Source organism: Mycteria americana, chromosome 1 (genome assembly GCF_035582795.1).
Source record: "Mycteria americana isolate JAX WOST 10 ecotype Jacksonville Zoo and Gardens chromosome 1, USCA_MyAme_1.0, whole genome shotgun sequence".
Classification (NCBI taxonomy): domain Eukaryota; kingdom Metazoa; phylum Chordata; class Aves; order Ciconiiformes; family Ciconiidae; genus Mycteria; species Mycteria americana.
The window spans coordinates 63758978-63783992 of record NC_134365.1 but is presented as its reverse complement, the minus strand read 5'-3'; the positions used below and the strand labels follow the sequence as shown (position 1 = coordinate 63783992).

The 25015-nt window shown below is 43.2% G+C and overlaps 1 protein-coding gene across 4 annotated transcripts in view; it reads left to right on the top strand.

Moving 5' to 3' along the window:
• TBXAS1 (thromboxane A synthase 1) overlaps window positions 1-25015 on the top strand; it is a 247856-nt gene that overhangs the window by 66801 nt on the left and 156040 nt on the right. For 3 of the 4 annotated variants that reach the window (XM_075503014.1, XM_075503023.1, XM_075503006.1), the window contains one exon: window positions 875-968. The exons of the other annotated variant lie outside the window; for it this stretch is intronic. In XM_075503014.1, coding sequence (XP_075359129.1) covers window positions 875-968 — 94 coding nt within the window. The remainder of the gene's footprint in view (window positions 1-874; window positions 969-25015) is intronic. 4 annotated transcript variants of the gene reach the window in all.

Sequence of the window (25015 nt, the reverse complement as noted above, 5' to 3'; positions counted from 1 at the left end):
CCTCCTGGTGATAGTGTTCAGCATGATAGTATTCAGTATTATTGTGTCTTTGGCTAATCAAAGCTGCTGCTGTTAACTCCTGCTCTTTCACGTTTCACTAATTGAAGTCCGCTGACTTAAATCCATTGTTTGTATTAAGAAAGGGGGAGGGGAGGAAAAAAAAAAGACTTTGGGTTTGGGTTTTTCTATTTTCTTTTTTCCCAGTATTGTCCCTGTCAACATGCCACAGTTTCATCTGAAACAAGGGATGCATGAAGCTTTTCAGTCTGGGTTTTGTTTCCCTGTATTTTTTATCTTTGTTTAATTTGCTGACTGGCAGCTGGAAAATCACTTAATCAGCATATCTGGCCCAAATACTAGGCTTGACTTGAACATACTGACAGTGTCTTGGCTCATGCACAACTGAGACTGGTTTGAATTCTTGTTCTGTGATCTCTATAGGTAGCGGTGATGGAAGAAGAAGAAAATAATAGTCTGAAGATCTGTCTTGTTCCCTTCCCAGCTGTGCCACGGTAGTCAAAACCCAAATGCCTATTTTGATCTCGTTTGTAACCTCACATAGCTTTAGAGAGTCACTTCTGACTTACAAGACCCTCTGTGGGAAGAGGAGCAGCTCTCTATTTCCACTGCTCAGTTTGTAGGCCTGTGTTTGAGTCCCTTCGTTCTTTTGTCCTCTCTGAAGCACCAGTGTATTGCATTTATTTCTGTGACCTAAGGAGCTGCTGAGCAATGTCACCACACTGGCAGTTCTGTTTGGCCAACACAGAAAGCATCTTCTCCCTCTCTGAATCCAGGGAAGTCATCTGAACCAATTACTATGGTAAGTCCTATCATGACAAGATCCAAAATTAACTTACTACCTTATTTTTTCCAGGTACTCCACCTCTGCATTCTCCAAACTAAGCAAAGTAGGGATCCGACATCCTCCACCTCTTCCTTTCATTGGAAACCTGCTCTTTTTCAGTGAGGTAAAATATGGTTTTCTTTGTATCTGTCCAAAGTGATGGGAAGAGTGGATAGGAGGTAGGGGGAATTGAAGGGAATCCTGCACTTCAATGGTACCATCTCTTCAAGCATCTCCTTCTGAAAAGAACAAGCAAAACTCTGCTTTTTGAGTGAATTGGTAGAAGCAGTTGTGTGCAAACAGCTCTAATTTCAGGGTAAAATAAACTTGAGGGAAAGAAAATGTGTAAGCTCCTGCAGTTAATTACTTGAGCTTTTCCAAGAAAGTTCATGCCCTCAGTGAAACAAACTTAGTTATGTGAATAGAGCAGATTATGTTAACTAGCCCCAACTGGTTTGTTCTGAGTGGTTTTGGCTCCTACGACCTTTCTGTTTGTTTGTGCTTTTGCTGATTATACACATTATTTTAAAGCTTGTAATGTTGCTTGCTCCTAAGCAGTAACTGGAATTAGGTACCACTGAACGCTGTTGCTCTGTGCCCCCAGTGTTGCCGTCCTCGACTGGGAGGAGGCAGGGAGGGGAAGTATTGGGATTCTGCCTCCAGATTTCATTCCCTTATTTTTCTCACCCGTCCCCTTAGTCTGCTAACGCTGTTCTTTTTTGTTCCTTGCTTGATTTCAGTAATGCTTCTGAGGGTCCAAGATCTCTTAGTAATAAGGAGCTGCCATTTCTCTGGTTGGATCTTAACAGTAAAATCTCTCTAGTGCGTTTCTGTTGCAGTCCAACAACTTTTCAGGAAATCTGGGCTAACTCCAGCAGCTGCCCAATTTCCTCTTTTAAGTGCATGGTCATCAATATCCATGCTGAGATTTGAATTATTAATGAGAATATAGTGCCTCTTACCTTGGTCTTCATGGTGATTGTTCTGTCAATATGTGACTCATTATTAGGTAAAACCCATTTAAATACCAGTTTTACATGTATATCTGATTTCATTTAGAAAATAGCATAAAAGGTAGACTTGATGCGCTCTTGATTAATTTGAACTGGCATTGATAGGGTGACTTTAACATACAGGGGATGCTGGTGGTGTGGAATACAGACGAGTTCACCCTCACTCTTCTGGTTTCAATTTAACTGGATGGCATGAAGCTACTCATTCTGTAGCTCTTTGATGACAAAATCCAGTTATCATTAGTCACCTGCTAACACTTGCTGTAGGAAAAGGTGCCTAGAGACTAAGTTATTTTGTTATGTTGTAGATAGGCTTGCCCTGTACCAGCATACAAGTGGAAAGTTTTTGGAACTGTTATCTATGATCTGTTAGGCAAATTTCATTACCAGAGTTGCATTCATTAAATTCACTTAAAGCAGGCTAATGAAGAAAAGATAAACTTGATTTAACTAACTTTTAGGAAAAAAAAAAAAACAATTAAAGGTAGCTGTGAAATTGTATCTTGGAGTACCAAGAAATAAGAATTCCAAACAGGGTTTTTAAACAGAGTTGAATGATGCAAAACTACAAGCCCCACCAGGATGTATGTCCAGCACTACAACATTTCACCGTCTGTCTTCTCTATAGTCCTGTTGCTGCCGGTAGGAACAGGCAGGGATAAGTCCAAGCTCTTTGTAGTTTTTCTTTCTTCCCTCATATATTTTGCCATGTTTTCTGGATCTGCTCCTCTGGCTGCTTTCTTAGAAATAGTGCCCATAGCAACGCGCCAGTAATAGGAGGGCTGCTTTTATACTGCAGGCTGTTCTCTACGAGAGCATTTTCAGGGACACAAGCGCTCTCACTGCAGTCAGTAGAGGACAGCTGCCACTTTCCCTTCCCCAGCAGGGGAGAACCAGAGGCTGCCCGTCGCCTTCCCGGGGACGGGGATGGTTTGAAGGGCTTAGCTGTGAGGGGCATAGCTGTGCACGAGCAGCTGTTTGTTGGGAGCTGGGGTTACTTTTTTTTTTAATAGGAAGTAGCAAAACGGTGATTTTTTCTGTTGCTACATCTATAATGTTAAGAAGTTCTTGCACTTGCATGTTTATGCAAACCATGTCTTTTCATAGAACTGGCTTTTTAGAGACTCTCCCTTTTAAATAGGCCAGCTCCTTCTTGGTATTGCCAATGTTGTGCAGGGAAAACGCACAAGCCACACTCCCACTAAATCATCAGACTAGCAGTTTTCAACCCATGAACATTTATTTCAGAGGAATTCATGAATGGTGTCTAAGAGGAATGAACCGATATGTGCCGTATGGGGATCTGCATATGTGTAATTCATACATTTCCAGTGTTTCATTTGATCGGCAAATCAACACAGGTTGAAAAGCCCTGCGCAACAGTGAGATCTAGAAGAGAAAGGGAAATCAAAACACTTCAACATATACAGCCTTCCAGTCCAAAAAGTGTCCTCATCTTATGGTTTCAGGCTTTCCTCCTAGAATATGATTGCTAGAAACTTAAGGAAAAAATAAAGGAGGAGAGGGAGTCCTTTTGACATAATCAAGTAAATCTAGGACCTGGGGATTTAAGAAAAAACATTAAATATCAAGAGCTCTCAACAAAATTGTGGGAGTAAGCAGTATTTTTCAATTTGTAATGGCATAAATTCAAGGATTTCCTTGTCTTCTCCCTTACTTCTACTGAAGTGAACGGAGGTTCCTGTTTTGCTCCACTGATACGTGAACAGAGTATCAGGCCTTATCATCCTTTTTTGGCTATTATTCTTCTTCTGTAAGTGTGCCTGAAAACAACTGAACAATGCAAGCAGGATTTGACCAATAGAGCTGGGTCGTGGGGTTTTTAATAAACTTTCAAATGTATTTTAAACAAGAAAATGTTTTCTCCATGAGACTCTTCGAAAGAGTTATTTCAGGGATTTCTCGAACAGTGTATTTTGAGTAAAATAAGAGTTGCTGTTAATACAGTGTCTCTGAGAGAGGAAGAGGAAGTGCTGAAAGTTAAGGGGCTAAGGGAAATGCAACAGGAAAGACCTATCTCCATCACAGAGAAGCAGACTTTAAGAGCTGGCTTGGGGAAAACAAAGTTATTTTACTGTAAGTCGCCCCTTCTCTCTCAAGTACAATAAAGGGAGATAATCGCACCCTGAAACTAAAACATATCCAAGTTAATCGGCTTATCTCAAAAATGAGAAGATAGGAAATTATTGCAGTTCTGCAGCTGGGATATTATCCGAGTCCAAGATATTAGATTAAAAATTCTTCCGTTGCATGAGAACAATTTGTGGTGGGTAAATCTGATGTAATAGTAAATATGATTAGGCTGTTTAAAAAAAGCAGCATGTTCAATTTTCCCAATAACCAAGCAGACTTGCAGCAGGCAGACCGCGGTTTTGCTAGAAGCTCCTGACTGTCCCCCCACCTCTCCACATACTGCCTTTTTCCTACCAATCTGTGGAAAAACATGAGGTTTGTTTGCGATAGCCGCGTAACAGGAGACACAAGGGTATACACAGCATGGACTCTCACACATGGATCTGCGTGGCCTTCAGAGCCGCAGGTTGCAGAAAAAACTAAACAAAACTGTCCTATTAATTCCCAGGCTAATGACTTTATTACGTGACAAATGCAGTGAAAACTGAGAAGGCACACGCACCGCATTACCCTTCCTCCTGAAGAACCGCGGCGAACACTTGACCTGTTGCTATGGCTGTGCTGTGCTTTTCTCCCCCTTTCCCATCCCTTTTCTAAAAAGGCAGCTATGCTGTTTTTAAATGTCATTGGCTCTGACATTTGCACAGCTCTGGTCGCCTGGTACTGTACCTGTGTGCACTGCTCCCTACGCAGCCTTCCGGAGAGCAGCGCTGTGCTGCTGCAGCCTTGGGGCTGGCGTCTCTGGTGTTTTGGGGCGGTGGTAGGTGCGTGGCCGGCTGCCTTGTTTTGGTCCTGGGTAGGCGGGATACGCAGTTGCGCCCTGCGTACAGTTGGGTGATGTGCTTTGGGTCCTTATAATGGCGTGATCATGTGTTGCTTTCCTCCTATTACTCCTAGCAAGCTCCAGTGATGCTTTTGACTGCCTGTGTGCTTGTATCCCTGCCTTGCATTTTAATGAAAGACATCACTCTCTTTAGCCCCTCTCTGCTTGGACAGGATACTCTTTGTTTACACTGTTTATTTCTGTCTGGCCTACTTGTAGATCCTGGGCTACCCCGGAGCGGCCCATTTCTGCTGAATGGAGGTGGGGGCTGTGTGGGTGCTTTGTCTTGCTTTCAGTTTGGGATCTGGCTGGGCTGTGTTGTTTTATGGCTGATGGGTGGGAGTGGAGAAGGGGGGAATGCAGGGAGGAAGCAGAGAGCAAACATAATCTTTTTCCACTACGCATCTGCCAAAAGCATCCTTTGAGTTGGACGTAAAGAAAAATAAAAGGCAGAGTCCTTGCAGGAATGAAATTAACCCCATGTCTAATTTTCAGCCTAGAAAGCAGCGTGTCAGTGCTTAGAGAGAGAGGCTGCAGCGTTTACTGTTCTGGAATTTAATGACACAGCATGTAAACCCAAACAAGGTTGGAGAGAGGCAAATGGTGAGGGGAGCAAAGAGGGGGGGAAAGGGGGAAGGGAAGAAGAGGAGCTCTCAGATAGGCTGTGGACCTGGATTTAATTACAAGAATAATATGGCTTACACTGACAGTGAAAGCCTGCATATGGTTTTGTGTTGCTTCACACAGACAAACAAGAGAGGAATGGGATAGGGAGTGTGTGTTTTGACACTTGATAGCCATCTGAGTGGAAGCAGAAAGGGCAGCCATGGCATCGCCAACCAACCTGGCTTTATCTCCCCCAGTCCACGGTGCGCATGGCTGCCCGAACAGACCTCACGGCGTGCCTCAGGTCTTCTCTTACGTCCTGGGAAAAGTCCCCTTGATTGGGAGGCCTGTGTGTGCATGCATTTCATGTGACATGAATACGTGTGGTGCAGATCTAAACCTAGCCGTGTCACAGCCTGCAACATGACAGAAAACCTGGGGTTAGGTGTGTTTTTATGTGTATATTCATACGTCTATAAAGCCAGTCTCTCTCCCCTTCAAATGCGTGTATTTTCCTAGTTTCAGCTGATACTCTCTGCTACCTCCTTTGATCAGACGTTAGCGTTGTTAGACACCCTGACAAAGTCGGTGCAGTATCTGTTTGTGGGAACCTAATGCAGGAAATCAAGACATTGCAATTAGCTGACTCTCACTTGAATAAATGCTATTTTCACCCTTCAGCGAGAGCTGGACCGCTGGTTTCTCAGAAGAGCGTCGGGTGGAGCCGTGCTGTGGCTCACCCCAGCTTCTCCCTGAGCTTGTGGGGTCTCAGGAGGGTGAGCCTGCCTCTGGGGGAGCGGGGTGTACTCCTCAGAGACTCTTCTGTAGAGGCACGATGTCCTCGGCTTTTTTGCACTCGGTATTTCTGGTAGCTGCATTTGCAAGGAATCCCTGAACGTGATGTCAACTTTAAATAACCTTTATGGAAGCTGGTGCCAGTATTAGGATACACAAAGCAACTGGCAGGTCTTACATGACGGAAGAAGGGGGGTGAATCATTGCTGCTTTGCTGGTGAATAATGGCGACCCAAGCTATCAAGGTACTTGTGGCCATGACAGATGCTTTTGCTCTTTTGGACTGTACTGTTTTTCCTTTGAGGGAAGAAACAGGTCCCTTTCGTATTCCGAGGAATGACGTGTTGACTGTGTGACTTCTGCCTAGAGCAGCTCCCACATCTATTTTCTGTTCAGGGCTGGTTGGGTGTTTCCTGTAGACCTCAGCAGTTGCCCCGAGAAGGAGATGCAGACTTCGCTGATGAGCAACATCATGGCTTTGGTAGTCTTTAAGCCATGTTTTGGTGGTTCCTTTTGGCATACTTTACGTTTGCTTTATTAAACACTGCGTGAGGTGCAGAGGCAATGGCTGGTGCAGTTGCTAGCTGTATGTGAAGGGCTTTACCTGTCAAGTGGAAAGGGGATGATTTTCTTCATGGCAGCACAGCGGGTGAGAAGAGAGACTCTCCAATCATGCTTCCAGCTTTCCCCGGGCTCCCAATGTGATTATGGGCAAGTCTGAGTGGGGCAAATGTTTCTTATTTTCTGGGTAAGCAAATCTCCTTATTTTTGCTTCACCTTGTTCCTCTTTTTACCCACCTGCAAAATGGCATAGATGGTGTTCTGGAATAGATAGGTCTCGCTTTTTCATCAAGTTATGGTGAAACACTTTGAGCAACTTCTCTGGGGACTTTCTCTGGTAGATTTGGGGAGGCTGATATCGCTGCAGTCTTTAAGTCTGGGCAGTCTGAAGGCTGGAGGGAGATGAAATGATTTAGCAATAGTCACAGAGCAAGTGGGTCTGTGAATCAATGCCAGGCCTGAGCTCTGTTTTATAAATGAAGGCATCTGAGTAAGGTGGATCCCCAAGATAACAGTGGTGAAGGACACTTCTCTGCTGTTCCATTCCGTATTTGACCAAAACCGTTGCTTTTAGATGGGTTTTTGGGGTTGACTGAGAAATGGCTACCCAGTATCCATCAGAGCAGAAGTCTGCATCATAAATGACACCTGGCTCCTGAGAGCGGTGTACAGGAAGTTTGCCATGTGTCATGCCTTTTGGAGACTATATTTGCATGTTCATCACATAACCCTTTGGAATTTGCTATGTAGCCTGCTCTTTAAGCAGCGTGTACTGCCAAATTAAAGCCAGCTCTGGCATGACATGTAGCAACAGTGAAAACAAACCAGCCATGCTACGCAGTAGCTGGGTTAAGAGAATGGAGATAATGTATAGTTGCAATGGTAGTAGCATACAGATAGACCCAGTGTAATCACTTAAACTGGAATTTACCTTGGATTCCAGGATCCCTGTGATCATGCACAAGAAGTAGGATTCCCACAAGAAGTAGGGACCTTCACCTTGAAGAGCAGTGCGATAGTGATATGACTGAATAGGAGGACTCATGTAGCTGTTGTAGTAAAGTTAATGGGCTTCTATACATGGACGTAAAAAACCAAAAGAATATTTCTTAGGTGTGATTGTCTTCTGTTCAATTTTGGCTGTAGTCACATCAGTGTAGCACTGGCCTGGAGAGAATGGGGTTGGACTAAATAAAATCTTTTAGTCCTTGAAATTAAAAAAGACAGCAATAGGCTCAGGGCTACCATGAATAAGAGCAATCTCTGTTGTTTTAAATGAACTTGTCACTTGCTCACATTACATGTAAATCTGGAGTTTAGTGGCATCATATGCTGCTCACCTTCTTATTGTGATGTGGAGAAATCCGTATTCAGAAAATCCGTTCTTCTATGTCAGCAGGATCAGTATATATAATAATGGCCAGGTATCAGTTGTAATGCTAAAATTATAGCAGGCTCAGATTGGTTGTTGAGAACAGTTGTTATCCATGAGCCAACAAATTTAGCTGAGTCTTAACTTCATTAGCAGTGTCTAAATGCATTAGCCATATGCTCCTCAGCATATGGGTAAATACATAACAATTTATTTTCATTAGGGTTTTCTTACAAGTGCTGCTAACCCAAGATCCACTGGAAATGTTTACAGCATGACACGTCTCTTCAAATAAGAAGCTGGCCTTCTGTACAGCAAGTCATCCCGAAAGGGTGGCAAGCAAGATACTTCCCCCGCCCTTTCCGAGAGTAGGAAGGTACAGCTGCTGTGGGGCTGATCTGCTGCAGCTAGCCGGGCTTGGTTTCTTCAAGGCTTTATATTAAAATGAGTAATAGTAGGCTTTGGAGAACTGCCTGTTAAAACATGTGCCATTAAATCCCTGATATTCGGTGTGGGCTGTCTTCTGGCTGCCTGCGGTGCAGCTTGGGTGGCATCACCTCCTGGTAGCTTTATCTGGATGTAAGACTCATGACCTTCTGGGTTCTCCCCCCTTCCTCGCCTCCCCAGGCAGGACGTAGAGATGAAATATAACTTTCTCTAAGAGCGACTGAGTATGAAACTGGGTCTTAGTCATGGCCCATGCTCATATGGATACAGTGCTGGGAAGGGCAGTGTGGTTTGCAGGATGGGCATTGGGGCAGGGCTGTGAGGGCTTCAGTAGCTGCAGATGTGGCACAGATGTAAGGCAGCTGTTGCGTGCTCAGGATTCTCTTAATTTGTCAGAAATAAGTGAAACATTATTTTCTGGAGCGCTCTTTTTTGGAAAATATTTATGCAATTTGATCCAGAAATGCAAGTTGCCTAGAAAGACATGGAAGTGTAAGAAAGGATCAATCTTGTCAGAGAGGTATAGAGATCAAAAGTTAATCTAATTCTCCATGTCCTCAGAGGCCTCAGCACACGTGTAAGTGTATATGATAATGTGAAACCAGAATCAGCCAGAGTTGGATTCTAATCAGGTTTGTTTGAGAACTGAGTGGTGTTTTGTGTTTTTTTTAAAGAAAAGAAAAAAAAAAGTTGTTTTTCAACAGGAAGTCTAAACAAACCTGTGTGCTTTAAAAGCATGTATTTCAAATTGCTGTGTTTTTCTTTCTGTTTTCACCATGCAATGCAGTGAAACAGATGATACAGTCTTGGGTTGTCCTTCTACTTTTTAACTTTTCATTTTGTTTCTTTTTTTTATTAACCTTTTTTTCCCTGTCTCCATTTTGTAATTTTTAAATATTCCATGAATTTTAGATGATTTCTAATAAGGCAGAGGGAAAAGTGAAATGTTCTTTGGACAGTTGCACTGGGGCACTTTTAAATATTCAGGTACAAGAAACAACTCACTGAACATTGGTGATTTTTATTTTACCCTACGACAAGAAAAATGAACATTATAAACAAGAGAAAAAGAAATTGAAACCTAGATATATGTTTAAAAATATTCTCAAGTACATATTTTCATAATAAACAATGCAAAAAAATAAACATTTAAATAATTGCAAATTACTCTTTACTATTTTATGAACTTCTGTAGTTTTTGTGCATTATATCTGATGGCTTTTTTCAATTCTGGGCATATGCAAAGCTGTTAACTTTTCATAGGTAGCATCATGCCAGAGGTGATTTAGGTAGGATTAGTGAAAGCTGGGTTAGAAGAGCCATAAGAAGTCACATGTGATGATGAGTTAAGGAGTTTAAGTATTCTCTGGGAAGTTGAGTGGGACTTGAAACACGGTGATTATGTTACACTCAAGAAAAGGGGAAAAAGATACATGGCGAGAGCAGGGGTTGGAGGGAAGTACCCCTTTGGATACACAGAAAAAGAGGATGACGGGGAACACCAAAGGCTTTGCTGATTTGCCTCTATTTGCTTTTATGTCTATATATTGAGAGGAAAGAGCAGGTGATGAGCCCTGGATAGGATAAGGCACCTTGTGCCTCTGGAGAGTAGTCTAGGAAAGAAGTACAAAGAGGTATGAACGAGAAATTGGTGATGGATACATGATTTTTGCAAAGGTTACAGCTTGCAAAGGGATGAACAAATCTACCTTGATCAGTTAATGTGCTGCAACATATAACGTGTTGTGAAAAGGATGTGGCAAGGCAGCAGGAGGAAAAGTGGCGTTTGAGTTATCCTTCTTTGTATTATCCCATGTTTGAGGACAGTCTTGGACAGGAGCACCTTGCAGCCAAGGTGGGGTGGAAAAGGCACTTGATCACACACCAGGAGGAAATGGGAGAGCTTTGGGGAAAAAAGCTGCAGTTGGTGACCTTATACCGGGGGTCTTCATTTTAATAGAGAGTCTCATATAGTTCATGACAGATAGAATTAGGGACCACGCAAGTATCCTGTAGTTATGTTTGTGTTTGTATTTTTCACTACCTTTTTTTCCCCCCAATGCCCCAGGGAGCCATCTCGAAGACCTCATAAACGCGAGATTTCATTTTCTAATGCTATTTCATTTCCTGGATGGAGGACCTGCCACAAGAAGACCAGACCTCAAATTATAATAGCCCTATAAATAACTCCCTAAGGCAAAAGAAAAAAAGAAAGCCTTCGAAAGACAACCGCAAATGCAAAAATGGAGATGTTTGGGTTCTTGCAGAACCAGACTAAGCAGCTTTAGTTAGGACATCATTAATTTAGTGTAAAGTTTTTTTGGGTTTCCCTGTTTATCTCTGTGTGCTGTTTACTTACAAACCTCTATCTCAAAAGTCCTCTGAGGTCTTTTGCTTGAGCTTAATTTTCTACAGTGTTTTGGTGCCTTTTGGCCCGTTCTTAGAGCCTGCTAGAAAATGGAGTTTCCAGGTAAAATTGAAAACAATCCAACAAACTGACTAAAACAAATACAATCGCAAATTGAGTAAAAATAGTCTGAAAATGCAATTTTTTCTTCTTTCTGGATGAAGTCGTTTTATTTCAGCAGACCCAGACTGTCTGCCTGCTTTCCACTGGAAATCTGTGCGGAATTGGCACATCGACTAGAATAAAAACATTCCCGAGGAATCGGCATGTTCTGTCAAAACATTTGAACAGCTCCCGTCTCCCGTAGCACAGCGCTGCTGCGGAGCCGGCAAAGGGAGCTCTGCCACGCGGCGGTGCCGGCTTCCCCTCCAACCTCCCGTCTTGAATCCACCTTTTGGCATAATTATGGGCAAAGTGCTTCAGGTTAAATTATATTTAGTTGTGGTGGGAGCAGAGAAGGAGGTTTGTGAGAGCCTTTTGCACCACGGTGTGACCTATGCGAGGGTTGTCCTTTCTCTGTTCCCGCTAAAACTGTGTTGTATATGTGAGGAAAAGTCAGGAAGGTGAGGCTGTAGGACCCCAGTATCTCCCTATAGCAGCCTGGGTCAATGTACTGGCCAGGGACAGCCGGGCTGGCAAAGCTGAGCTCCAGGAGAAGTCCTGCTGCGCAGGGACAGGGTTCCCCCTTGACAGCTGCCTCTGTGCCATGCATCTCGTGGCTGCATGACTCTCTGCTACGTGTGAGCTCAGCCTCCAACAGCAAAGTTCAATCTCTGTGTTGTGGAGTAATGAGAATTTTTTTCTTTTTTAATGACTTCATTAATTTTAAAAAAAAGAAGGAAAGAAAATTGTAATCTTTGGCTAGAAGAAGATACACAGCAATTACAGAATGTAACTAAGCAAAGTGTGATTGGCCTCAACCTTTGCAGCAGGACACTGATTACTTTACTTTTGCTAAGTAGTACCTTAGTCCTCTAGCACTGAAATGAAGGGGGTCTTGCTGGTAGGCTCTACTCGGTATGAATGAGAGTGGTAAAATCAGGCCTGCAGCCAATTTACCAGCGGTGCTGTCTGTCTGTTATTGAGACCAATTGCTTAGGAATGTAATTGTATCATTCTTGTTACCAAAATTGATATCCCCTGACTGACCGCAGCTAAATGAGGTTTTATTTTTGCAGAATTTCTGGGCTGTTGCATGATAAGGCATTGTGGTGGACAGCATGCAGTCAGTGATTTGAAACAAATGAATTTTTTCTTCATATTTGAAACAGTGATGTGTATTAAGCAATGCTTTACTGTGCTGATGAACTAGCAGATGGTGTCCTTTAAGGCTGCACATGTGACAGTACCCTGTTTGAATGAGTATCCTACCTCCTTGTCTAAGCCTCGGCCAGCAGAAAAATCCTCTATAAAATAACATTAAAGTAAACAAGGTGGGAAGGCAAGCAGCCCTACATATGTGCGTATCTTATACACCGTGGCACAGGCCCACATAGCAATTCAGAGCCATTTTGATAAAAGTGGCATCATTGAGAAATGTGATGGAAGAGAATGATCCGTGCCGTGCGGAGCAAGGAGGGCAGCGGTGGCTTATAAACCAGCCCTAGCTCTGCTTGGGTTAGTGGCAGCGCAGCAATCTTACAGGGGGTGGGTTGTGAATGTGCATTCCTAACTCTATTACTTATCCCCTGGGCCAGAAGGGCCAGATGTGTTGCATAGACAACATATTTAATCTGTGAATGATCATTCCTGATGGATCCCCTCCAGCCAGTCCAAAAGTTACATTACTGGGCCCCAGTCCACTTCACGTAGAAAGACAAGACCACCCAATCTGGTGCCTTTAGGGAAGAGAGAAGGTGGAATTACTGTGATTACTACGGTTAATAATTTCACATTTTATGCAAACAGTTGTACACTCTATGGCCAAAATGCTTATATACTGGTGTCTAACCCAAGGCAGCTAAAGCCATACTGTGGCACCTAAAAGCATAACCATATGATTCTTATAGGAGTTAACAAGTGGTGTTACTTTCAAACATTGCTATAACTCCTTTTCTTTTATTTAGTTAGGCAAAGTCTAGCATGCTGCACTTGTAAATTTTGGCCTGAGCATAAACCATGCTGAAAAAATATGGTCACCTCTGGGACTGAGGCAAAGGCAATTTACACACTATGGCCACATGGGAGGGGGAAACCTGTTAAAATCCTTCTATGGACAATTAAGGCAAATATATGTTAAAAGGCTCTGAGACCTTGCACAATGACGAGCACATCTCTTCCTAGGAGAGGTAACAGGCTGAAACAACAGTGTCAGAAGCCTCTTAATATATTCTATTACTGTCTTGCAAAGACCTGAAACCCAGACTTTGGGTGGTGCAGTGGCGCAGACTTACCACTGTCCTAATACAGGAGCAGTCACTTGATTCGCCAAAAGCTTATCATCTGCAGAGGCAGACCTGGAAGAAGGGAAGCGTTCTTGCAGTTTTATGGGCAAGGAAACTAAGGGCTGTGGCTATAACAGTTTTGCTTCACCACCCATTGAGACCAATGGCCAAGTGCCCGCTGTCTTCGCTGGGCACAGGAGCAGGTAGCAAGTGACTCCTCCAGGCTTGCGCAGAAAGAGGAGGTGGTGGCAAGGCATTTGCATCCACTGGGCTCTGGCTCAGCACTGCAATTGCTGCTGCCTTCTCAGAGCCTCCTGTTGCTGCAGAAAAAGTTTGTATTACATGGAGGAGGATAGTGCCTCAAAACATTCCCACTGGAATAAATAAGCATCTTAAGTCAAGAGTTCAAACACAACTTGCTTTTCTACTACTTCTGTAGTCAGTCTGGTAATTTTTGTTTGGCTTAGGAAAAATAGGAATAAGTGTTAAAATCATGCTTAAAAGATTGCCTCTCTTCAGAGAAATTTGTTACCCTTTTTCTCATTTTCAACAAGGAAAACTTGCTTTTGCAGCAGAGATTTTGACATTAAGTGTCTTGATAGAATAATAGGCGTGAGATGGATTGCAATCTATTGCCTCAAGACTTTGCCAATCATAAACTAAAATCAGTTAATGCATTGAGTTAAATCTTGCTATATTGTGCAATGTGCTAGTAGTATTAAAAAAATCAATCCAGAAAATATATTGATTATATTATCTCCATAGCAACAAACAGTAACGGGATAATGTTAGCTTAATAATTGTGCTTTGTGAAAACCTTTCAGAATAATTACTGCATTGTGGTCTTTTCACAATGTGGAATGCAATAACGCTTCTTCCTTGACTGCAGTCACCATCAGCACTGCGTCAAGAGATGCTGTTTTTGTGTGCATGCATATGTATTCATGGGTAATTTTGCTCCGGGTGAAACAATTTAGAAGACTATTTTGGGATCCATTTTTAAATGGTCAAGACCACAAATTGGCAATTGTTTTCTATGTGGTTTGTTTTCTCCCACCTCCTCTGACAACTGGCTACTGTAAAAAGAGGCCGTTAACATTCCTTCTCCTGCATCTTTCTTTACAAGGCACAAAGATTTTGGCATGTCACAAAACTAAATGTCCAGCTAGTGTGTTAAGGATTTGGGGGAGAGAGGAACTCTACTCTAAAGACAGTGCTTTAAAGCTGTTCCTTTAATTGAGTTTAATCTATCATCCTCAGATATGACCAGCTGAGATATATGCCTGTATTTTGGAGGACCTGATTCTCTTGTGCATCCTGCATTGTCCTATAAATAACCTGAGGTTGTTATGGATAAATAAATACATAAATATATCTATATTCTTACATATAAGGACAGGGGTGTGTATAACATTTTTAGCTTGAAATTTTATCAGAAGAGTCAGAGGAATAGATATAGACACTCTTCATCTGATCTTGCTTTTATTTTTACTTCCACATCAACCCTGTAATTTTGATCTTGAATTAAAAAGAGGTGTTGACCCAAATCTATGATGGAGAGGCCAAGTTTTTAGAGTGGTCAAAACCCCCCAGTTTAATCCCTGCAGTTTAAGCAACCCCTAAACTGTCCTGTCTCTATGAAAGCCCTCAGGGAGCTGGCAGTAGATCAGGAGTCCATTCAGCTTCTGGTCATGCCACTATTTCCTGACGTACCTGTTGTGCAAGGGCTGGGTTTAGAGATCAGCCAGCAGAGAGTAGGCTGCTGCCAGATCTTGCACTGGCAGGAGACTCTCCATAGCTTTCGTAGAGTGCCCCGTACTATCCCCAGTGGTATGGTGGAAAGCCCCTTTACTTGCCAGGACACGAGTGGATGCCACGTTCTCCAACGGTCACTCCTCCAGCCCTTTTCCTGCGGGGCAAACACTGATGTCAGACAGGTTAAACTTTCAGCACCACTTCTTAACAGTGAATCATATTGTTTTGATTCTTACTTCTGGACAGAATTTGTCCTTCAAATGACCCGTAATTTGATTTCTTACTGTTTACCAGGCAAGGGTCCCCTTTTCTTTGAGGAGCCCAGGAAAAAGCCCCTGCTTTGGAACTACTGTTTACAATATGTGACCATCTTGGAGCCAGGAATGTGCAAACCCTCAACTCTGTAGGTGGTGGCACTTTGGTACCGTATCCATAAGAAATGCAGTACAGTGCAAGCGCTGACAGTTTTCCATTTGAGATGATGTCTTCATAAGGAGCTTGATCGTGCTGTTGTCCCCTACCGTTGTTTTCCTCTATAGTTCATCCAGGTTGTTGCTTTATGGGGAGGGTGTGATGGAAGAGTTGTTTTCGGTCCCAGGCAGTGGTTACTTTCTGCCAGTGGCCTAATCCCCTAGGAATGTGGTTAATTCACAGGGAGAGGGAGGGGCAGTGGTTGCTCTCGACTTCGTGCCTTGTGCCAAAGCATCTAGTTCTGTATAGCCGTGTACTGAATGAGGGTGCCAAACCTCTTTCTCCTTTTCTTGGTGCAGATGAATGCAGTTATGAAAGGGCAGCTAAATGCATCAGTTCCTCTGGAAAATATCTGGTATTTGCAGGTGTGTAGCATCATTCATTTAAAAAAAAAAAAAAAGCCCAGATGGATTGACAAGGTGCTTTTTCTGATGCTGCTGCAGTGTCCAGCCCTGGCTGGTGATCTAGAAACAGAACTGAATGGCTGACATGAGCCAATTCAATCCCCACCTCCAAAACCAAGCTCTTCTCTCTGTGAGATTGTCACAGTTGAAGCTATGACTGTGCTTTTGCTTGGCACCCCCTGTGCTCGTCCTGGGTGCTGGCCAGTGGCCTTGCTGATCCCTAGAGCTGTTCCAAATTCTTGTTCCACTGCAGCCTCCCATTTAGTTTCCTTGTGCTATCTCAGCTCCTATTGCTCTCCGTGAGCCTCTCTCCACCCCACACAGGGGTTTGCACTGCGTGTTTCTGTCTGGCTTCTTCGTAGTCCCTTGTTCCAGGGAGGCCTGATACGGCTTTCTAGACTGTCTGTTTTCCGTGCTTGGATCCTACCAGCTACCACATGGGTGGCTTGGATCTTAAACAGTGTTTGGCTCCAGGACAGAACATGAAGAGTAAGCTACCTTGTGAAAACAAGGAGATTTTGTTGGAATAATTATTTTAAGCTAGGCAAAGAGTCAGCTGCCTGGTGTGATGTGGCTGTTGGGGCTGCAGCTCGTCTTATTCCCAAAGGGATAAAACTATTTTGTTCTGCATCAGATCTCACAACACATTTCTGTCCGTAGTGGTTTAGAGTAGGTCTGTCCTACCTGGTGGATGTCGGTCTGGGAGCAGGATGAAGCACACCACGTGTTTGTTCACATGGCTAGGGCGAAGATGCCTGTAGCTCAGCAGCCACGTGCCCCCTCGTGCCCTGCTGAATGTATGGCCTCACCTCAAGGCTTCTGTGTGTCAAGCTGATTTGTCTGCCCTTAACCTTGTGGCTTTTACAGAGGTGCCGTGTGATAGATGGTAGTAAAAAGGGACCTGTTGTGCCTATGCCTGGCCTGTCCATGCTACAGATAGCAGCATGCTCTGTTCTGCATCAGAGGCCAGTACAATCTATAGGGACATTTTTCTCCTTTCATGCTTGAGAGCCTGCATCCATACAAGGTGGGAATTAGACAAGAGGAAGCTGGGCTTGTCCAGCTATGTAAAAATACAGAAATAGTCCTAGTATCTTTCAGTAATGCATTAAGTGGCATGATTAATGTCTGTCACATGTAATGCTCTTTCCAGGACTCTTCCCTTGGCGGAGTACTCTGCGTGCAGCATAGTGCTTTGATTTGGGCACTGTTTTGTGTCTTAGTGTCATCAGGATAAAAGATCAAAATTTGGGAGCTGAACGCAGATGGAGTTTGTGATAATCTTTAGTTCTTTCAGATGTGTGTTTCATAGTTTCAAACTTGGTGGTCACAGATAATTAAGTGGCATTGATTTTATAATCAGTTCATAAACAATGGTAGAGACCCTTAGCACTATACAAGGGAAATGCCTCTGAGGAGGCCAAGATGTTATCACCCACTGAATCAGTAATGTTGCTTCCTGAAGCTGAGGTTTTCTTGAAACCCACCTGTCTAAATAGGATCCACTTAGGCACTAGTGAGTTAAAGCAATATGAGGTAGCCCAGAGTTTGCATCAGAAAAGAAAGCTTAAACGCTGTCGTCCTAATTCTGTAGGTGAAGATGCAAGATTTGCACATGGACGTGTCATTTTTCCAGTACTTATTTCAAAGTCTGTTTGCACTCTATGGCACCTAAGAGAGGCTATTTTACAATGGGATTGGTTAATACCTTTTATACTTAAAAGTGACATTTTCATAATCTGAAGGAATCTGCTCTTGATGGAGCTGAGAAGCAGGGGGACACTCTTCAGAAGCGGAGAAACTCCTTGGAGAAAAAAAAGGTCCCCATCTCCCTTTCTTGGGAAAGAAGTCAACTTTCATTTCTCCAGATGCCAATTTGTTGCCCCCTAAACCAGTGCTGTGTTGTCAGAGTACTCCTGAAATGTTTGTTCTCCTTAGACTTATCTAGCATGTCTGTCTGTCCTACAAGAAGTTGTTTCAATTTCTTTAAATTATGCAATTACTGCTTTGCTTCCCTTAAGGGAGGCCAGCAAAGAAAAGTAATAAAATTCATTCACCATTAGTAAGATGTGCTGAATGCTTATGCTAATCCATCTGAGAGACATTGAGCACACAGTGAAAATACACATTGCAATGTTCTTCTGTTGCACAATGAATTCCCTCCTATAGAAAGCACTGTAATGCTCTGCTTTCCTGTTGTAATTTGAGGATGTGGTAATATTAAGAAAGGCAACAAAGATGGTTAGCGATCCAGTGGAATTACATACAAGAAGAGATTCTGTAGGAGAGAATTACACTCAGCTTGGAAAGAAGACAACTTAGAAGAGATTTAGTGGAAATTACATAGTCTCGTAAAAAAAAAAATCCATCATTCCTTTCTCTTTTTTCTAGTTTCTTGACTTATTATAAATATATGTTTATCACAGGATCAGAAATTGCAGTGAGTCTGTAAGACCTCATATGGAGCCTTTCCTGAACACACATTGCACAAATTGTATTTCTCTTTGTACATGTCTTCATAATGACATGTTTTCTGTTTTTGATAAAGGTTCCTAGAAGCCTGAATAGGTGTCTTCTGTGACATTTACTATTAAGTAAAATAAGGGCCTAGCAGGTTTAAGTGTTATCTAGACAATAGTCCTAATAAAAATAGTAAGGTTGCAATTATAGCTCTACAGCAGATATAAACAAGGTCTAAGCTAATGGCAGGCAACTTCCAAATAGATAAAAAGAAATATTATTTTAGCCAGTGTAATCAGTCTGGAGAATTCATCATTGCAAAAATCATGGAGTTGAATACAGCAGCTAGAATAATTTGAAGGTCTGGATAATTTTCTGACTAATTACATTTGTAGCTATGCATATTATGATAAGAGTAATTGAATCTTAAGCTAACAGTTGGGTGAGGAAGAAACCTCCCTCTATTTAAAGCATTTTAGAGTTAACCGTGTATGTAGGGTTGTATTCCTCTTGCCTTTCTCCGAAGCCTCAGGCATGTGATATGTCTGAAAGCTCAGAAATAGATCGCATTTGTTGATATTTCTATCTCATATACTGTCTGTGTTTCTGTGGCAGAGAAGGAATGGTTTTGTAAGATACCAAGAAGGAGGACTGAGAAACCCGCAGCTTGTCTCTGGCTCTACCATTGACTTCTTGTGTGGCGTTTGGCAAATTGCTTAATCTTGCGTACTTCCAACTCCCCAGCTATGACAGATGGGCGCTTACCATCCCAGAGATGTTGTGGAAATGAAGTTTGTAAAGTGAGATGAGATTGAAAATAGAAAGACAAAAAGAAAGCGAGACTTTCATTGCAGTATGCCAAATTAATGTCTGAGGCCATACCTCTATGGGAATGCTTTGGAAAGTTAAGGTGAATCAACTAGAAGTGTGAATGCAGCGTGCACCTATGAACGTGCAGTACATCTTTTCCACTAAAGAAGAGTCTCTCTTATTCTGGAAGTGACTGTGTATCACCTTGAGGGGCTGGCGTAGATGGGCTGGGTTATTCATCCTACACTCCATTTTTTCTAAGTATCCACATCTTGTCTCCTGTGCCTCAAAACCCTCCTTGGGGTTCTTGCCCCACTATTCTGACTGGGAGGCTGTTCTAAAATCTTACTACTTTGATAGTCAATAACTTTCATCTGATGTCTAGCAACATTTATGCATGGCCAGTTTGTACTCATTTGATCTTTTAGTAACGTAGGCCTTTATATTAAATAGATGTTTTCCCTCCCTGATGATTACTCCCAGTACATTTATAGACAGCAAGCATGTCTCCTTCCTTTGGTCTGCTAAAATGAAACTTTGGTTTGCTAAAATGAACTCTCCTAATTACTACTTTTAAGACAGGCCTTCTGTTGGATCCTTGTAACCCTTTTCTCCACTCATTCAATTTTTAATTCATTCCTTTTGAACGTGGCTCATCAGATTTGCATGCAGCATTCCAGAGAAAGCGTATCCCAGATATTCTACATTTGTAGTTTCCATCATACTTGTTGTTCATCATTATCCTGTGGTTGATGTGTCCATCCAGGTTTTTCCCTTCTCTGTCATTTTCAAACAATAATCTACTACTTCAGAAATTCTTGGCGGTAACGTAGTCCCTCTAAGGGCATACAGCTTTGCCTTCAGCTAAAGACTCTCCTCTGTTGCAGGTGTTCAGGTTCTTTAGGTCATCCAGTTCTTCTGATATGACAATCTCAATCTCTCTGCCTGCTGAGGAAAGAATCTGTCTTTCAACCCAGAATCATGAACGTGCTTCACTAAAGTCTGTCTGCTTTTCGTGCCAAAGGCAGTCCTCAAAACATTGAACAAGGTTTGTCCCAAGACTGAGACCCTTGAGAAGTCTATGGGTTTCCTCCTTTCATGCCTGTACTTTTTCTTTCAACTCAGTCCATACTAATTTCCCTACAGCTTGCGTGTTTACTGTCTCTTGATTTTTATCCCGATCTTCATCCTTTTGGGTGTGATGACTGTTCACCTGCCACCAGACCAAATGCATTACTGAAGTCTGTGTACATCTTCCACTGTTTCCTCACCTAGAAAATGTGTTCTCTTCCCAAAGAAATATAACATGCTGTGTATCCCTTTTCCCATTCCTCTGACCCTCTTTCCTTTAGGTATTTGCTGTGAAGAAGGGTGCCAAGTTGTTACCTGTGGGCCAGAAGTGGTGCCTGAGGGACTGTTAACTGGCTGCAGCTGCTCCGTCCAGCCATGCCACTTACACAGTGCTGGTGCTTACGACTCCAATGTTAGAAAAACATATGGTGAGGTTTGTGAGAAAATCTGAGGACTGTGTGTGTTCCATGCACTGGGAAATCTTGCATGCTATTGAGGTCAGGCTTGCAATTGTGTATTTGCTTGCTTGACTTCCCTTCTCTCCTGCCGACTCTTCAGTTACCAGCCTATTGGAATCAGCCATTAACCTGGTTAATGGGGAGAGACAGCAAATACCAGAAAGGATGATGTGCTTTTTCTTAATTCCCTCTTGGAAACCTGACTGTTTTAAACTGTAAATGTCTCAAGCAAAGGCTGAAAAAGGTCCAAAACATGTCTTGCTTTTGTAATGCAGGCACACCCAGGGAGAGGAGAATGAGCTGAGGCTGTTTTCTCCTCTAGGACTTCACTGGGAAGTGATCTTCGGGGGTGAAAGAGTAGTGCCCTGCCAAAACTGCCCAGGTGGCTTCAAGCTGTCTGTGTGCAGGCTTTGGGGTGGTGAATCGGCATCACTGAATCATATTGTGCCATCTGATCCTTTGGGGTGATGTGATCCATTGAGGTGATATTTCGATGCCATCTGATCCTTTGGGTGGTACGACTCGATCCCAAGAGCCTCTGCCTTCTCTGACCAGGGCAGGTGATGGACAGCAGGAGGAGATGAAAGGCATGGGGTAAGGGCAGAGCAAAAGGGAGAGCTCATGCAAGAGAGAAAACAACCATCTTTCAGGGAAGGACCAGTTTCTCCGAACGGTGATACAACAGCTCCTTGTTCCAGACTGCAAAGGCTAATACACCGCATAGAAATAAACCTGCCCACTTAGTTTTTATTAAAGACCTGAAAAGGTAGAAGGAAAAAATTTACAATTTGTTTGGTATTTAGTTCAGGTAATTTTTTTTAATTGTGTAATGAGAACACATTGTCCAAATTTTCATATGCAGATTCAATTACTGTTCAGTTAATTAGCCTTTACAGATGAGGATTAACTTAATTACATAACACTAACCTCTCTTAATAACTATTAAGGGTGGGAAGGCTGCTTTTAATAAATTTGGAAGGGCTATATGTGTTTTTTAAAATCTGAAATGGCATACACATAAATTAAGCCAAATTACACACAGAGGACAGCCATTAAGGGTAACGATCAAAGGAAACAAACTATGTACATGGCTCGGAATCAGGCTGGTTAGAAGTTCATGCTGTTTTCTTCCTCTTGTCTGCTGGCATCCTAGTGTTTTCACAAGGATTACTACTGGAGATGATGTACAGTCTGGGGTCATTCCTTCAAAGTGGGCTGCAGTCTGATACAAGGTTGCTTTAATTAGATGTTAGCTTGTATTAAAAAAAAAAGTCAATTTGGGTACTAGGGTATTAGCAGTTGGGTTTTTTTCCAGGTGGTCTAAGGGAAAAAGACATGTGAAGCCCCTTGAATACTAAAAATCTGATCCATAAATGTCATTCATTGTCATTATGTACCATAAATACCTGTATAGATTTTTGTTTCTTGATGTGATGTGTGCACTCAAACAATGATGCTTTGGTTATTAATATCATAGTGAAACAGAACATCAGGGTGACATCAGAACAACAGAACATCACTACAGGGTGGTGAGGGTGGAGCGTATATGGGACTAGTGATGGGATGCGGCATCTTTGGCTTCTGAGTCACAGGTTTGAATCCAGGCTGTTTTGGTAAGTGACTGACATCAGGTAATGTGTGATGCTTTTCAGAAAGTGGCAACAAAAGAAGCCTTTTTCCCTTGGCTGTTCTTGCACGGGTAACGTTTCCCACTTACAGTGGATTTTGATGGGCACACCACATCGCTCTCCACACAGCTCAGTAGCATTCAGTACAGTACAAAATTCAAGAGCTACCTTCATGCATTCTGGAAGTCACTTTTTTGGAGTCCAAATTTTGAGCTACTGTCAGGAGCGTGCATCTGCTGGATCCCTACTGTGTGGCCCCCTTCAAACCATTTTATCTAGTGACCCGTAAGGACTATAGCTAAGGTCATAAACCACGTGATTTGTTTTCCAGCTGCAGCAAGCTGAAATGTTACAAAGCATCCTCCAAGCAGTCTGGGTCACTTTACGCTTGAGCTTAAGCTTAAAGTCACTTAAGTCCCCATTTGCAGCCATGAGATCTGCAGGTATTGAGCAACTAATAAGAATAGGTTGGATATGCCTCGTTAGACACCCCAAAAATCGAAATGCATGGTACTACTGTCTTTTTCTGAAAACTTTGGCTTAGTGCCTACACCCATTTTCAGCAAGGAGGGAAGATGACATTGCTGCAGATTTTTCCTTGCTGTGAGGAGCTAGCAAGGTGAATATGCAACAAGGAGGAAATTGCTGAAGGATCCATCTTGCAGTGGCAGAATCTATTGAAAAAAGGGAAGGGGATACTTGAGCCAACAGAGTCCTTTCTGAAGCCCTTTCATGTATGTGCTCCTCAGGCTGAAGTCTCAACGTTCGATATCTCAAGATAGATGGTTGGTAACAGCCAGACTTGGCTCTGTCTGATGCAGACCCAAATCTTTTTACCTTCCATAGGGGTTGCACCTGTATCCCTGAGAGCAGGGTTTGGCCTTGTGAGTGGTTCTACCCACAGATACAGCTGATGATACACGCTCAGAGGAAGGGGGGAATGCAAATTCCCTGTAGGGAGGCAACCGCCAGCCATGTAAACAAAGAAGCCTTCTGGGTGTGCAGCAGTCAGCCCACTTGAGCTGCTGTTTCCATGGTGTACCAGATGCTGCAAAATATGCTTTCTTCAGGGAAAGAAGCTTTTCATACTCCTGCATTATCTTGTTTGATAATGGGCTGTCATCAGGCTGGTACCTCACTGTAGGGGCCACATGCAGCAAGTCCCCCCTGCCCCAACCCTTTTCTGAGTTGTTGTTGATGACAGTTCATATTCTGCAGCTTCCAAACAAAGAAAAAGCTACGTGATTTTTCTGACTTGGACCAGCATTACCGACTATGCTTTTATACTTCATTGTTACGAGTGACTGTTTAATGTGCCACAGTTCCTCCTGATGCACATGGTGTCCTCTCGTAATACCATGCGTTGTTTTGCTTTCCAGTTTCCTTCTGTTTTCCTAAAAAATCAGAATGCATACGTTTCCATTTTTCCCTGATTATCCCCTTCCTAACCCCCACATTGCTTCATTATAGCTCCTGTCTTATGGCTGTTTAAGCCACTGGGTACATGTCAGCAGGCACCTTTTCTGAGTTTGCTTCCTCTCCTTGTGTTTACCCACTGAGTGATCTTGAGTCAAAGAGAGGTCTCTACCTCCATTTTCTTGTAAAACAGTTGCTGCTGGTGGGCAGGTGCTTAGTTATCCTGTGGGTACTAAATACAATTGCAATTATAAACCTGGACAAACCTGCAATAATGAGCCTTGGAGCAGATCGACCTCAGCTAGTGTGAATAAGTTACCAAAAGCACTTACGAGGCTTGCTGTGCTTCCAACATGACTCATAGGAGGAGGAGGATGTTTTCAAGGTACCTGTCTACTGGAAGCCGTGTTCAGGGATGATGCTGCAAAACTGGCAGAGCTATGCGGACGTGGCATATCCCCTCACTGTGTACTGAGACCATCACAGGTTCATTGGCCTTCTTCATGGCTATCGAGAAGAAACACAAGTGCCTTCGTACGACCCTAGCTTCCTCCAGCTGAAAGGCGTGCCTTGGCTTGGAAGGGGTGCGCACACACACTCCCTCTGCCTTGCCCATGCTCCGGCCACCGCAGCCTCGCAGGGCTCTGTGCGTGCTGTTTGCTCGTCTTTCCCAGGCAGCCCGACGAGACCTGATCCTGGGTGCTCACCGTGCCCGTGAAGGGGACCAGGAGAGCAGTGGGTCCTGGGGGTGGATGGCGGAGGCAGGCAGTGGTGCGTTTGTGTGTGCGGGGGTGCAGGACATGAGAAAGTGTCCCGGAGCGTAGAGAACAAGCGTTTTTCTTACTCCCAAGGATGCTTTGTCACAGTCTCTCCCAGATACTTTTCAACTCCTTCTCTCCCCCCCATCTTGCAGGCTTGTACTTCTCACTTTGGGGAAGAAAAACTAAGTGTGGTTAATTTTAAGCCAGTGCAATCATTTAGGAGACCTGGAGGTGGAAAACCAGTTATTGGTTAACAGGTTTGATTTGAAATGTGTTCTGCCTGACCCCTCTCCTGTAGTGAGCCAGGAGCAGCGCTTCCAAGAAGCCGGCTTTCTGGAAGGCTTTTTCACTGAATCAGTTAAAGCCTAGGCTTCT